Below are 16,476 nucleotides of genomic sequence, written 5' to 3' on the forward strand. Positions count from 1 at the left end.
TAACTACTCTTTTTTTCAATAAGATATTCTAACGGTCTCACAGCTAGAGATGAAACAATGCACAAATGATGAGACATAGGTCATTCTAAGTCTGCGCATATTTGAGGGTCGTAAAATAAATGAGTTTTTCCTGTTTCTTTATTTAAAGAAATTTTATCGACTGGTGAGCGAGTGATTTACGATTTTTAGTGGCCACAAGAAATTTTCAATCGACTGTGGTGACCGGTCGTGTAAAGTCTCAAAGGCTGCATATATTTATTTTAATGAATATTAAAATGATTAAAATATATATATATATATATATATATATATATATATATATATATATATATATATTATAGTATATCGTTCAATATTAAAAGATAATCCCTGAATAGTTTCATAACAGAACAGATACTACACTACCACTCTTTCCCTAAATTGAGCATTGAAAGATAATGTATTATTCTGAAATAGTATCGTATGGAGTATTAAAGAGTAGTACAATAACCCTATTAATAATTAATGTAGCTTCAAACAGCCTGGTGCTACCAGATCAGGCTGTCTAATTTAAAATGTACCAAACATTGATGATATTATTAAGATTAATTTTATTATAATACAAGCATTAATATAATGAGAAATAAAAAAAAAAAAATGTAAGGAACCAAATAACACGATGCAGGATTTTTTTTTTTTTTTTTTTATAATTGGATTATTTTTTTATTAAAAAAAAAATCATCAAATTTCTTTTTGATGTTATTTTTTCCTTTCCATTTGCAAAACTCAATCCTGTTCTGCAAAGTTTAAAACAAAAACAATTTTCCCCTACAAAACAATCAAACCAAACACCCCGACTATTTGAAGATATAAAATAGAGAAATTGCAGTATAAAAATGACTGGATTTAGCATTAAATAACTTGAAAAGGATTGCTACCCCATAAAACAAAATAACCAAACCAAATCAGGCATATCAAAATCTCCCATATTATTTGATTATGTTTATGATGGTGATTTATGGAATAAACTAGAAATGATTTAAATCGCTTGATTTAAAAAAAAAAAAAAAAAAAAAATGTAAAAAGAAATAGCACTAAGCATGCAAGTTAGGATTTTGTAAAAAAAAAAAAAAAAAAAAAAAAAGTTTGATCCACTCGATTTTAGAAAATTATTAAATGGATTCTTAACGCAGGAAATGGTGGGATTAATTGATCCTAACCATAAGTCAAGGAAAAATATAAAAAAGTTATTTCATTTAATGTTGGTATTAACTGACTGTTCGGTGCCAGCTTGATCCGTTCTGTAAATTGCAATTGGAAACATCATGCCTTTTTCTATAGAATTACCGAAAATTAGTGTTTTGTAAAAAATAGTTTAAAAGATTGGATCAGTAGGGTTGGCATGATGTTTGAAAGTCCCTGGTCGTGTATCTTTCCTTTTGAGAGACAAAAATTTTTTTTTTTTTTTTGACGAAGTAAATTTGCTTTCTGCAGCAACATTTGAGCAAATGTATCCACTTTCAGCAGCAAAAAGGGTTAAATAACTTTATAATCAATTTTATTGTTCTACCTTTTTTGAATAAAACGAAAACGAATTCATTTACAACAAATTAATTTTTCTTTCTTTTTTTTTATATCTTTTGTAGGAGTCAGATGGAGAAACATTCCAAGGTTTCATCAAGGTTACCCTGAACTTGATTCGACCAATCACAATGTCTCTAGGGGCCCGACCGCCTTCAATTTATGAAGTGCTGACCCGGGAACATATTGTTGAGCAGAACACCCAGTCCATCTCATTCTATATGCCAAGGGATACAGTGAAATCAATACATGTTGACAGGTAAGTTACTAATTGATAGTATCACCTTGTAAATACAATGTAAAAAGTTTTTTTTAGTTTTTATTCAGTTATATGCTAGCAGAATACCCGGCATTGCCCAGTCGTAAAATACACTTAAATATGATATTTTGATTAATGCAGATTGCATATTTATTATTATATTATATTGGACCCAATATATAGTAATAATGTTTAAAAAAAAAAAAGACTTGTGTGCCACTGCTGAGAATCGAAACCAAAACGTTTAGCTTACAGTTTATTTTTTTGCCTCTGCCATTAATGACTGAGCTATGAAGACATGTTTGCTGCAAGGCAAAAAATTAAAACATGAACTAATAACTACTATGTTATGCGTGCATATTCGTAATGCCAGCGTTCGACCGTCACCTGGCAAATTTAATTTTAAAAAAATTTTCTTTCTTTCATACAAATTTTTGCCGGCTAAAACCCAAATATAAAGTTTCACATGGGTTAAGTTACATTATATATGAAGTATCATGTCTGTAGACCCAAAAACTGTAGAGGAATTTGGTAGGCAAAACTTTTTAAGCAAAAATATATACATATACTGAAATATATATAGAAAGAGTGGGTTTGTATTATTGTACACATAGATTCGAAAAAGCTGTCACAAAACAAATATATAACAAATAAATGTTATCAAAGGTAAGATAAGTTACTTTTCTAACTAACTGGATATGTTTTTAGTGTTTATATTTAATGTAACATGTTTATTCAGCTCGAAAAACATACAGTGTTTTCCGATGTATTCGAAAATTTAAAATGGCAGCCGACTCTGTCTTTGAGGCAGTAAGTTTGGGAAAATTAGTTATAAATAAAAAAACAGACAAAATACTGTTAAAAACTCTCTCAATATATGTTACCGTGACATAGGCGGACATATATTCGGCGGGTTTTTAACAGTATTTTGACTGTTTTTTTATTTATAACTCCTTTTCCCAAACTTACTGTCTCCGAGAGAGAGAGAGTCGGCCACCATTTTGAATTTTCGAATACATCGGTAAACACTGTATGTTTTTCTAGCTGAATAAACATGTTACATTAAATATAAACACTAAAAATATATCCAGTTATGTAGAAAAGTAACTTATCTTACCTTTGATAACATTTATTTGTTCTATATTTGTTTTGTGACAACTTTTTCGAATCTGTGTACAGTAAAACAAGCCCGAAAGAGTTTGTGTTTACTATAAGCTTTTACACAAATATTATTATTTTTTTTAATTACATTTTCACCCCAAACAAGGCACATTGCCACTTTGATGTAGGGGGCTACTATCAGGGACATAAGCTACATGAGTACTATGTAAGTATAAATCATGTAGAATATCTGTAGTTAACTAAAGATCATCCGATAAGAAAAAAAAACAACAAAAAAAAAACTAATAAGGAATTAATTAAAATGAATGTTTAAAAGAATATGCAAATTAGCAAGACCTTTTGCAGATGAATGCAATTGCACGACGCATATATAGCAAAGCTGTATTTTCTTTTTAAATAAATAGAAAAAAAAAGTTTTTAATATGAATATCAATACACAAAAAAAAAAAAAAATTATAGGAGCGTAGATATTACTGATAGAAATTTTGTATGTCTGTCTGAAGTCGAAACTATACTATTACTTCTATGAATGGTGCTTTTCTTTTTCAAATTGGCAATGCTCAAATCAAGCGAGAGAGGTGGGTATAGTCTAGTGGTATGTAGTTGGTCCAGTCTGAACGATCATTATTATGATGGTTATTGATATTTGTAAAAATAGAAAAAAAATGTTAAGGCAAAAGGTATTTTTTTAAGAGAAAATTATTTACGTTAAAAAAGATGTTAACTTGGTGAAAAGAATGTGTTATGGGGTTGAATGGTAATAAAATGAAGGAACACAGGACATGTATTTACATATATTACAGGCAAAAGCAGGTTGAGCAATACCATTCCTCAACTGTAGGGCGTTTGCACACGACCTCCTTGGCCGCGTGCCAATCTCTGACTCCCGGGCACCGGTACTCCTCACTGTGACGTCACAGGATAGTCCATGAATCCCATGGAGGGGCGTCTCCAACAGAATGTCAACTAACGACAAAAATATGTGAAAAGTGAATTATCCGATTTGTGTCTTTGGCCACGTAGAGTCAATAACATAATGAGATAGTTTGAGAAGAAATTAGTCAAGAGTTGGCAGTCAGAAAGGAAAGTCAACGATCGTTAATAAGAGGGAGAGAAACGTAATGGTTCAGAGCAGGAGAGACTGTCTAAAATGTTGAAAGTAAAAATCTTGGACCAGCGTTGCAGGTTTTCCAATGGGGGGGAAATATCTGGAATAAAGTTGGCGATTACGTCACACTGAAAAGACAACCTGAGATTTGTTGACTCATTGGATGAATCTTCTTTGCAGTTTCGCATCAAACAAAACCAAAGTATTTTGCCCCTTTTTTTTTATCTCCTGTTTGTATTCCCATTACTAAACAATCAAATATATCAACACGTAAATATATATACACTAGACGATAATATGTACTCATAAGTATATACAACCCTACTATATTACACTAGTATCTATTCTGTTATATATTCCTAGTCATTACCTTCTTCTTGGGAAGTGGGGGAGGGTAGGCAGATCCAGATGAGGAAAAGTGTATTGTATACATTTTTTAAATGCACAGACTTGACTTTTCCTTGAAAAGCCCTTATTTCTATTATTACCTTGAAAATATGGAAAATGTCTTGATAATTTCTTAAAAAGGCCTTGAAAATTGTATTCTTTATGGTTAATAAAAATTTGTGTCGGAATATCAAAACTAAAATAGAAATAAATACTATAAAATTATTTGTTAAGTATTAATAAAAATACCATTAAAATGTTTTTTAAATATTGAAAATGATACTGTGACATACATTGTTCTGAAATTACATATTGTGGATCCAATAGTTAAGTCCCTTTATCACAAAACTACCTCGAGTAGTTTCATGATAAAGATTTAAATCTCCTATTTTTGTTGTTCTCATTTATAATTTAACTTTTTGGTGGGTAGGGGCATAAGAAGGGAGGAGAAGTGGCGGCCACCATAAATAAAATTACCCCCTCTCTAAAACTTAAAAAAAAAAAAAACTTTCCTTGCACGGATGATACTCTTCAATGGCGAATCATCTCCCCTCCCCTTCAATGTGATAATGTAAAATTAGGCTGGTTGAGCAAAAAAAAAAAAAAAAAAAAAAAAAACTGGACAAGATGGCAGCCATCTTGGTTGGGAATTTAGTTGTAAAGAAAGTTAATCATTGTGATGAAATAAAAAGCATTGAAAGCTACTTAGAACACTGAAAAATGATGCAGGTTGCAAAGTAACTTTTATTGGCTATGGTAGCATTTACTTGTTGTATATTTGTTTTTTTTTCAAATTGCAGTGGATTGTAAAATAAACCCAAAATTTTGTTTTGAAAACTTACATTTTTTCTGGAAAAGGCTTTGAAAAACTTTCAAAGTCCTTGAAAATGGACATTGAAAATCTGTATGAACCCTGACCATAACATACACAATCAGAATCTGTTTTATAAATTTATTTAAAGAAAAATATGTTTTTTTTTTGTTTTTTTTTTTCTAGTGAAACTACCACCAAAGAAGTCATTTCAGCTCTACTTAAGAAATTCAAAATTCTTGACAACCCAAGAAAATTTGCAATGTATGAACAGGAACTGTCAAATGGCAAAATTGGTTCGTTTTCGTTAAAAAATTTTCTCATATTCACTTTATTAAATAAAATGATTTTGTTTGTGTAAATTACATATCAAAATTTTTTCCCCACCTTTTTTGCAAACAGAAACATGGATGTATGTGTAGCAGAATGTGTTTATATGAATAAAATAATATTTATGATTGTGTGTGTGTAAGCATATATATATATATATATATATATGTTAATTGAATCTCATTGACCCAAGGAAAGGATCAACCCACACTCATAATGAATGCAAACTAATTTGTTCTTTTTGTCATTGAAATGCAACTAACCAGTATATATGCTCTAAAACTGGAAATATATCTTCCCTCAGCATTTAAAACAGTTTGGTAGATATTATAAAGGCTATATACCTTATATATATATTAATTTATGTCTGTACGTTCAGTGTCACAAAAAACATCATCGCAAACATTAATTAATGAGAAACAAATTACCTCCCCTTATAGTCGCTCTTTATCAGTTAAAAATCAGTAAAACCATTTCCTCTCCAAAAATAAAAAAAAACAAAACATGGCAGTGTTTTTGGTTTATAATTTAAAAAAAAAATCATTGTTCAAGAGACTATTTTTTTTATTATTATAGTTTTTTTTTTAAATTAAAAAAAATATATATGCAAGTGAATTAGCATGTTTCTTTAAAGTTTATATAAAAAAAATATTCAGAAAAAAAAAAACCCAAAACAATGTGTTTGTTGAATTTTTATTGAAAAAAAAAATCTACATTTTTAAAATCAATTCTTTTTAACTTTAAATTTAAAGAATTTGCTAAAACATTGTTTTAAATTCGTTGTTTTTGTTTCATTTTATTTATGTTTAAAAAATTTTCAACTACCGTGGAATTTCCACGAGTTCTGCTAGTATATTATATAATCTAATGAATATATATCTATATTGTTAAAGTACATAACATCTGGTTTTTCTTTGCTATTGTAGGGAAATTTGAAAATGGAAATATTGAATTTCAAGTGAAACCAATAGTATCTACTGAATCGTCATGTCACAGTAATGAACATATCCAAAAATTATGAAAAACAATAGGGTAGAAAATTAATTATGAATGAAAATAGTTTTCAAAAAATTAGTCATTTTAGCTTACATCATCACTGAAGAGCGCAGATATTAACAGGGGAGGTGATTCAATTTTAAAAACTCAAAAATTTAAGCTAATTCAAACGGAGTTATTTCTCTTTGTCACGTGATAAAACAAATATGGAGAAATAATTTTTCCGTTGAATCATGGAAATACGTGTTCTATGTAATATTCCAGAAATATTTAACTAATTATGACATGACAATTTGGTAGATAACGTTACTTATTGTTGAAATTGATAAAAACACTAAGTAGTTATCATTGTTTCTTAATGAAACCTGATTTTTTTTCGACCCTCGGATTTCGCTACTGTAAGGAAGAAGAACCAAACATCCTTATCAAGCACGCTGCAAAAATTTTTTTAAATAGTTACGTACATGTCCAAAACATCCTGTTGTGTGTTTTTTCACGTATGCGACATTTGTTGATCCAAATGAAACTGGTATTTCTGTGTTTAATATGTTTTTCCTTTTTTTTTCTTTACCTGCAAATAACCAAATTTTCAGCCTAAATATTCAATATTTTCTTGAAATGTATTCCATTGTTTTCAAAATAGAGCATTTGAAAATTATCATTTAGATTTTCTTTGCTTTCTGCTTTGTTCTGAAATATCAAAACGAAACAGATTCTTCGGTTTGCTTTTTGGCATTCAATTTGATTATGATATGATTGAACTTATAAGTCGTAATATTTTTTTTTATAGTGAAACTACGTCGGGTTGTAGATAACGAGTGTCCGCTTCAAACCTGTCTAGCGTGGGGAACAGAGAATCTGCAAGTCCACCGTCTTGTGTTGCAAGAGAATGAAGCCACAGGCGACATTGAGGTAAGAATTTTAGTTACCTAGAGTTGACCATATTTTTCTTTCTTTCTTTTAATAAATTTAATATATTTGAAAGATAAATTTCGGTAATTCCTATTTCACTCACAGAAGTTTAGTTGAAAGAACACACTCATGCTGGATTATTTTTGTGTCTTCACTCGTTCTTAGTATTAGCAGAATTGTAAAGAACAGTGACAAAACAAAATATCAAATTCCAAAAATCATGTAAATTGATCAACTAGTTGTATTTTTTAATTAGAAAATCAAATTTTATAGGTAACAGAAGAGCCACTGTTTTGTCCGCCATTTTGCAAACAATCTAAAAAAAAACAAAAAAAAAAACTGAAAGAACAGGATGGGGGTAACTGAATGATTCCAACTTGTGAAATGTATGTTGTAATGCCTACAAATTCCCATTAATTGCCTAAAAATGATTTTCTTCATAAAAATAAAACTAATAACATAATTTTTGGAATATGACATTTTGTTACAAGTATGCCAATCATACAGATTTTTCTTTATTTTTGTTTTTTAAAGTAGGTACAATTTTGGACAAGAACGTAATGTTTTAACAGATATACTTTTTTTTTTTTACCCTTACTCTTCGATTTTCAGTTTTTTTTCCCATGTCACGGAATTATTGCACCATTTTTTTTTTTTTTTAAACAATTTTTTTTTTTTTTTTTAAATTTAATTTTATTTTTAGAACTACTTAAAAATGTTTTTATGCTATAAATATGTAACGCCCTCCCGCTCCAGTTTAAAATCATAGCAAATTATTATTACTAAAAAATTTTTTTTTAGTTTAAACAAATATGCTTTCTAAAAGGTTTTCTGAAAATAAGTTTTAAAATTAGTCAAGTAAAAAAAAAAAAAAAAAAAAAAAAAAAAAAATATGCTTCTTTAGAATTCATTTGATTAAAAAAAAAAAAATCTTTATGTACATACCCATCATAGAATGAAGATGTCATATTACAAAAATCATGTAAATTGATCAAGTAGTTTTTTTTTTTTTTTTTTTTTTTTTTTTACTAAAAAAAAATTTTTTTTACAATTTCTAACACTGAATAATAAAATAACACTGTCTGTAAATTTTGGTAGTCGAATTGAGTTGTCAGCTTTTGAATTTTAGCACATTATACAAAAACATGGCATCTTCCAGTCCCGTCCTTGTTACTCGTAAAATTTGATTTTCTTATTAAAAAAAAAAACAACAAAAACAAAAAAAAACACTTGATCAATTTACGTGATTTTTGGACTATGACGTCTTCGTTCTGTAACGAGTATGTACATCGTAAAGATTTGTCTGTATTTTTGTCTTTATCAAGATCTAATTCTAAGTAAATAAGCACCATAAAAATAAAAGGTTGGCAAATCTGATATCATCGATCACTATTAAACAACCTCATCTTGTAGGTCAATAATTTGCAATAATTACATAGCATAATAAACTCCAACTCGTAAAAATAAGATAATTAGTTCTTCATTGTTAAGTAAGTCTAAGAAATAATTTAGGATCCATGTCATAGTGGATAAAGCACGCCAGTGGAACTCTTTGCCGCTTGCCTGTTTCCCACCTGACTACAACTTGGACGTCTTCAAGTCCAACATAAACAAACTCCTGACAAAACCGCCCCCTTAAGTAAGACACTCTATCAAAACCCCCAATACTAATGATTACTACAATACTATCTCATTGATTACTGTACACGCAATAACCCTTATCCCTGAGTGGCCTTCAGGCCTTGATAAGTGGTGACCCCCATGTAAAAAAAGAAAAAAGGTACTTGGTAAGATTCAGTTATAATTAGTCTTCTGGATACTGAAGGTTCAAACCTCAGTGCAAGCGGCACTCAAAATACAATTCCGTACTTAGAACTTCTATCTAATCATGACTGCTGGAATGAGAGCATGCTACTCCCTATCGTGTTGAATTCATATTGCATGGAGTAGCAAGGGAATTTGAAATTCACAAGATGTCCCCAAACTCGCATATATATCCTGGTGAGGGGAGTTTTGGCTTTTCAGCTCTGTTATAACGGACAAACTTTCACTTGCACACCACGCCCATTTTGCAGGATCAGTGTCACGACGAGAACACATGGGAGGGAGTTTGACTGGCAGAGGTGATTGTAGAGCATATATATCCTGGTGAGGGGAGTTTTGGCTTTTCAGCTCTGTTATAACGGACAAACTTTCACTTGCACACCACGCCCATTTTGCAGGATCAGTGTCACGACGAGAACACATGGGAGGGAGTTTGACTGGCAGAGGTGATTGTAGATCATAATAGGATGACAATTGATCCTGCGGGATCAACAGTTGAACATAAGTTGCACATGCTTATATGAACCATTTTGACAGCTGGTAGGAGTGCTTCCTTACTGTCCAGCCCAGGCATACCAGTCCTTAAGACCTCACCACTACCACCAGGCTGGAAGAAGTGCTGCGGTGGCAAACTCAAAACCTGGCTCAGAACGATGAAACAGGATGCTGAAATGATCCTCTGCCTCTACAGGCTCCAATGATGGAACCACAAATAGCTTATACTCATAACAAAAATAGCCTCGGATTGCTGCGCCTGGTCAGCCATTATACAGGATGCAATGAACTCCAGGTGAATGCTGTAACAAGTAACCCCCTATGGATAATAAAGGATTCCATTTGAAATGCTCTGCAGATTCCTGAGTTCAACAAGATACACCTCAAGAAAATCAGATGTTACGTCAACCGAAACCTAGTCTGGATGATCTAAATTCTTGATCCTCATTTCAAAAATCCAGAAACAACCTTTTTTTTTATTAATAAATTATTTTTAAATAAAACTAGGAATTGGACTCTGGTAGAACTATTAAATCAACCCGACCACTTCAAATTATTCTTTCCGTTGTCTTAAAACACTCGAGTGGAAACAGAACTACTTTATTATAACAAATAGATTTTATGAAGCCAAGCTTGTAATCTCCCTTTGCTAGCTGTGATTACATTAATTAAGAAGGAATCCCAAAAGTGTTATATGATATTTAGTAATTAAAAAGAACACATTTGTCATATTGCAAGCTCTGAGGGAAATGTCAACTCAGCTCATTAACATTATTAGCTAAAAGTGCGTGAAGATCTAATTTTTCATGTGTCAGCTCTTTTTGCATACACACTCTTTATATGTGAGAAGAATATTTGTTCCAGAACAGGTAAAATTAATTTCCCAAACAAGTTTTGCACTACTTATGTCCCTTTATAAAGATCAAAATACAATGATACTACACTTTATGTCTAGAATCCTTATTGCAAATTTGATCAAAACATTATTTCGTTTTTGTTTTGAAAGCCAAAATGATAAAATTAAATCATTTTATTTATTTATTTATGTTTTTTTTTGCAATTATATATTTTTAGTGAAAATAATCAATGCTTAATTCAATGATAATATCATTAGATCAAGAAATTAATTTAGTTATATTGATTTCATTAACATGGGAGTTTAGGGGCTTTTTTATTTTTGTAGTTTTCCTGGATTATTAGAAAAAAAAAGTTTTACTTTTTAACTTTTATGATCCTTTATTTTTCATAAAAAATAACAAATTCATGCGTTTTTTTTTTTTGTACTTAAAACTTTTACTTTATCAAAGATGCTTTTTGTTTAATTTGAAAATATTTTTTCTTTTATAGCTAATATAATTCAGGCCAGATAGCAATGCTTGTTTACATTAATCTTTTTAAACCAATGCATTTCAGATGAAAATATTATAAACTTGCATGTTGTGTCGAAATTAGTATAAATTCCAAAAATTATAAAAAATGATGCAGTAGAAAAAAAAATTACAAGTAAAAATAGAAATTGAATTCTCGAGTTTTATCCCGTTTTAATGTTATGCGACCAATCCATTATGATAAACAAGAGAGATAACTCTTGACTTATATTTAAAGATGGCAAACCCTCAATCTAATATTTGGGCTGTTAAATCAGAAAAGAAAAGTTATTGGATCATTATTTCATAATTTTTTTAAAATTCTTCCTGGCCAACCAGTAGCCAAGTAACTTAAATATGATTCAAGGGAAGTAATTTTGGCAGAGTATCACACCCATGTGTAATTTTTATACTGACAGGTTTTTTGAAATTTTTTCACTGGATTATTATGGATTGAACATTAATTAACCAGATTATGAAAAAAAAAAAAAAAAATTTCGACATTTGAAAGGAGTGCTTACTTTTTAGTTACAACGTTCTGATAAATTCGTCACCCATTTTTTTTTTTTTTTTTCTAAATATGGAAGTGTCTTCGGGAGATATGAAATGGTCCCATGTTGATGAAGCAGTGTATCGGGAGGCATACGATATGAAAAATATGTTTTAAAATTGGAAATAGACAAGCAATATCTATCAAAAAGATTGGGTATTGGGGGGAGAAATTATTTTTCACTATTCTTTATTTTTAATTATTAACAAAAAAATCGAACTAGTTTTTCAAATAATTTTTTTTTTTTTTTTTTTTTTACAAAACAAACTATTTTTATAATTGGAATACAATTTTTTGAGTGGGTATATCTATTAACTCTTTATGATCTGGTTGAACTAATTCAGTCAGTCTTGAATAAATGAATATAATGGCAAAAATAAAATGGGAATTGATTCAAACATGCCTTGTACATACGTATTAGTTTAGTATCTGGGTAGATGCCAGATATCTCCAGAGTCCATTGCTTTACATTCAGTATGCCGTGATCTAAAATTAACAATATGTATATTTTTAAATCATCTATATCATAATTCAGATCATAAAGGGTTGATTGAGTCTAATAATATTTTTCCATAAATAGAAATTTAACAAAATTAAGCATCATGGTTTTAATGTATCCAATGAAAATTATTCCTAAAGAATGTTTTTTATTCAGCGACGCCAGAGAAATTCCTGTAGATGACTGGAATCTAACCAGTCAAAACTGATGAGGAATTTTTTTTCGATTTCAAAAGTAAAAGCTGTCATCACCATGTTTTTATTCCTTTCATATTTTCATACTCATAAACAAAGGGAAATAACTCTTGCTATGGATTTCTTCATTCTATGAGGAAAATACACAGACGGTTTCTTGCCCTTCATGTAAAATTCTATTTCATTCATTCCTAAAATTTATATTAAATTATGATTATTTTCTAATAATTGTTAATAATTAAAATAATTTTCTAAAAAAAAAAAAAAAAAAAAAGCACTTGTTCGTAGTAAATGACTGATAAATCCCAACACTGATATTAAGATTAACATAAATTTTTGGAAGCAAATTAATAGAATGATTGCAAGAGATTAATTGGATTTCAAGCAAAGGAGATTTCAATGAAGGACTTTGGACTAAAAGTTTTTTCCCCCTCATCTACTTTTTCAAGGTTGGAAAACTTCCAAGACTATAATTTTGATATTTCATTTTCCAAAATAATTTTTTTTTTTTGGTACTTGTACAGTTTAATCAAGACATTAAAAAATGAAAATATTGAAAAAAAAAAAAAATAAATAAATAAAAATAAATAAATAAATAAAAAAGTTGTATGTACCTGCTATAAAATGAAGTTCTCTGAAAAAAAAAAATTTCACTTAATTTGATCAAGTTTTTTTTTTTATACAGCAAAAAACAATTTATGATAGCGATCAAAAGGTTGCCATGTTTCGATTTTTAGGAAGAAAAGCTATCATTTAACATAGGGAGGGGGATGTCAGCGCTTTAGACTGAGTGTTCTAAAAATCCAAACATTGCTACCTTGACCGTGCTGGCATAAAAACATTTTTTTCCGCTGTAAAAAAAAAAAAAAAAAAAAAAAAAAAAAAAAAAACTACTTGATCAAATTAAGTGAAATTTTTTTTCAGAAGACTTCAGTCCAAAACGGATATGCACAATATAACTTTTTTCAAAATTTTCATTTTTTAATGTCTTGATTAAACTGTACAAGTACCTTCTTTTTTTCTTTTAAGATGGTGCATTTATTGTATGGATTCTAACTAAATTTTTATTCTTATTCTTTCAGTGGTCAAATTTCAGCTTACCAGAGCTGAACAATTTCTTGAAGGTGCTGGACCGCGAGAAAGAAGAGCACATCAACCAACTCCAGTACAAATACCGAATGATGAAGAAAGTGATCTTACAACGCCTAAAAGAGATTCGAAAATGTCGTAATAACGATGTCAGCCCCACATCTCCATCAGGCCCAATGGGCAGTAATGGAAACCACAGTCCCGGAGGAAACCACAGTCCTGGAGGACAGACACAAAAAGTTATTTAGTGGCTAACGGAAACTGCACTTGGAGGCTGCAGGTGTGTGCCTAGATTTGTATGGCTAGTTGTGTATGTATATGTATGGCGTGCGTGTGGTTAGATTAAAGTGTATGTGTGTGTGTGAGTATGCACCGCTGGCTATGTCTTGGGTTGCAGTAAAATACCTGCCTTGTCAATGTTGGTTGTGTGTATATGAGTTGTACAGAACATTGTAATAAGTAAGCAAACATGCACAAACACACAGAAAAGAAAGCAGACAACGGATTTATACTTAACTAAGGACCACAGATCTTTAATCAGACATAAGTGTTTTTTTTGGGGGGGGGGATAACATTTTTTGATTTAAAAAATAACCTTGTTCTTGTATAGAATTCCTTCTAGATAAAAAATCAAAAGTAAAAGAAAATCTGTATGATGCATGTACCCGTGACCAAACAAAAATACCATATTCCAAAAATCACGTAAATTGATCAAGTAATTTTATTTTTATAAAGAAAATCATTTTTAAGTGATTAATGACAATTTTTAGGCATTACAACATAAATTTTTAATAATTGAGTTATTCCCCTTGTTTTTTTTGTTTTATTTTCCAAAATGACACAAGAAAAGTCACTCCTCTGATATTCATAAAATTTGATTTCCTTATTTTAAAAATAAAACTACATGATCAATTTACAGGATATTTGAAATATATTTTTGTTTAATAACAGCTATGTACATCATACAGATTTTTTGTTTTTGTAATATGGGGGGAGGGATTCTGGATAAGAACTCCTTTTTTTTTTTTAAAGGCTAATTTTAGTCAGTCTTAATTTAGATGAATTATATTGCAATGTGTGGCCTGATTCTTGAAATACCAAGTCTGTTTGTATTTCTTTAAACAACAAAAAAAAATTAATTATATTTCTAAAGATTAAAAATGCAAATGTCCCCTCAGAGAGAAAAAGAAATTACTTACATGGTGTAATGTGTGATGTGCAAGGGCTCCTTATTATTGATGCTATACATTTTGTCAACATCAGTCAAAAAATAAAAGTAATTTTTATCAGAGGATATATGAAAAAAAGAAAATGTTAGTTTTTCGATTTTAAGATTTTTTTTTCTTTTTAAATTTTTCTGTTTCTTTTTATACGAGTTTAAAAAGAAAAAAAAAAAGAAACTCTATAAAAAGATTATTAAAAAAATACTTAAGAAAATGGCAGTTGAATCCTTTATAAATGCCACTGGAGAGATTTTTGTATTTAAAAAAAAAAATATATATATATATATATATATATATATATATACAAAAAGAAAAAAAAAACATTGAAACTAAATAGATTCCAGAAACTTATAAGGCATTTTGGTTATTTTTAACCCCTACCCACCAAACACAAGAAACTCAACACCTCTATCACAAAGAGGATGCAAAAAAATATGATGGACACACTTTTTAAGACTCTCTGGTGCCTGGCGCTTCCATAAACCCCAACCCCTCAAAAGAAAAAAAAAAGTTCTCTCAAATTGTTTAAATAAGAAAGAAAAACAAAATTTGGATTCCAGTTAATTTTAATTTCCCAACAAATGAAATAAAAAGTTTATTGCAAATCAAATTCATCTTCTCTTTTATCATTTTGTTCTCTTGATTTTGTTTCAGGATAAATATATCCCATCCTCGGATAGGCATATTAAATATATTCATATTATTTCGATTTATCAGACTATTATTCGCATCTTCAATGCCATTTTCACAACGTTTCGGTTGATGTAACTTCCGATCTTCCTCAGGTGTATCTTGTAAACTCAAAAATGTTTCTAGGGAATTCAGAAGTGCACAAGGACCCGTAACGTAATGGTTAAAGTACTTGAAAAAAAAATCAATTGTAAAAGTGATATTATTCTGAGGATTGAAGGTTCAATCCTCAGTGTGGGTGGTCAAAAAATACAATTGCAAATTACTTAGAACCTCTATCCAGTCATGGCTGATAGAGTAAATTATCGCCCCATTAGCCTCCTCCCACTTTTCGCCAAAATATTTGAGACAATAATTAACCAAGCTCTAGCCCATCACCTTACAGATGCTAAACTTCTGACTGACCAACAATATGGATTTAGGCAAGCCCGTTCCACAGCAGACATCCTAACTAATCTCAGAATGTATATACCAGTTACTGGACAAAGCGGGGGAGGGTAAAGCAGTAGCTCTAGATATATCTAAGGCTTTTGACAGGGTATGGCATGAAGGTCTTCTCAGGAAAATCAGATCATATGGTATCACTGGAAGAATACATAACATAATTAAATCTTTAGATAAGAGAAAAATCCAGGTTGTCCTCGACGGTTGTATATCTAAACAATATGATATAAATGCGGGAGTGCCTCAGGGGTCTATCCTTGGACCTCTGTTATTCCTAATATTCATAAATGACCTCCCTGACAAAATTGTTTGTGAGATGAGTATATATGCTGACGACACCACGCTCTACAACAGACACGACGGGAAAACAAATGAACACATATCTAAAGAAAAGGCAGAAACACTAGAGGATGACCTCCGATCTGTAGTGGAATGGGGACATAAATGGATGGTCACATTCAATGCTGCCAAGACTAAACTTTCCTTCAATAATTACAAGAAACCTTCTCTACCACCAATAGCAATGGCTCGTTATCTGAAAGTACATCTTTTAAACTCCTCGGCCTAACGCTCACAGGAAACATGGGTTGGAACAATTACATTCAGAGTATTGCCA

At 30.3% G+C, this 16,476-nt stretch overlaps 1 protein-coding gene across 10 annotated transcripts in view; it reads left to right on the plus strand.

Annotated features, from left to right (window-relative positions):
• Positions 1-15,336, plus strand: part of LOC145252764 (uncharacterized) — a 282,722-nt gene extending 267,386 nt beyond the window's left edge. For 7 of the 10 annotated variants that reach the window (XM_080112659.1, XM_080112664.1, XM_080112661.1 and 4 more), the window contains 4 exons: positions 1,626-1,819; positions 5,434-5,543; positions 7,364-7,485; positions 13,497-15,336. In XM_080112659.1, coding sequence (XP_079968785.1) covers positions 1,626-1,819; positions 5,434-5,543; positions 7,364-7,485; positions 13,497-13,751 — 681 coding nt within the window. In that variant the 3' untranslated portion in view covers positions 13,752-15,336. The remainder of the gene's footprint in view (positions 1-1,625; positions 1,820-5,433; positions 5,544-7,363; positions 7,486-13,496) is intronic. The other 3 variants (XM_080112667.1, XM_080112668.1, XM_080112669.1) reach the window with 1 other exon arrangement.
• The last annotated feature ends 1,140 nt before the right edge of the window (positions 15,337-16,476 follow it).

The sequence above is a fragment of the Euprymna scolopes genome, chromosome 29 (genome assembly GCF_053919585.1).
Source record: "Euprymna scolopes isolate OS-2025 chromosome 29, ASM5391958v1, whole genome shotgun sequence".
NCBI lineage: Eukaryota > Metazoa > Mollusca > Cephalopoda > Sepiida > Sepiolidae > Euprymna > Euprymna scolopes.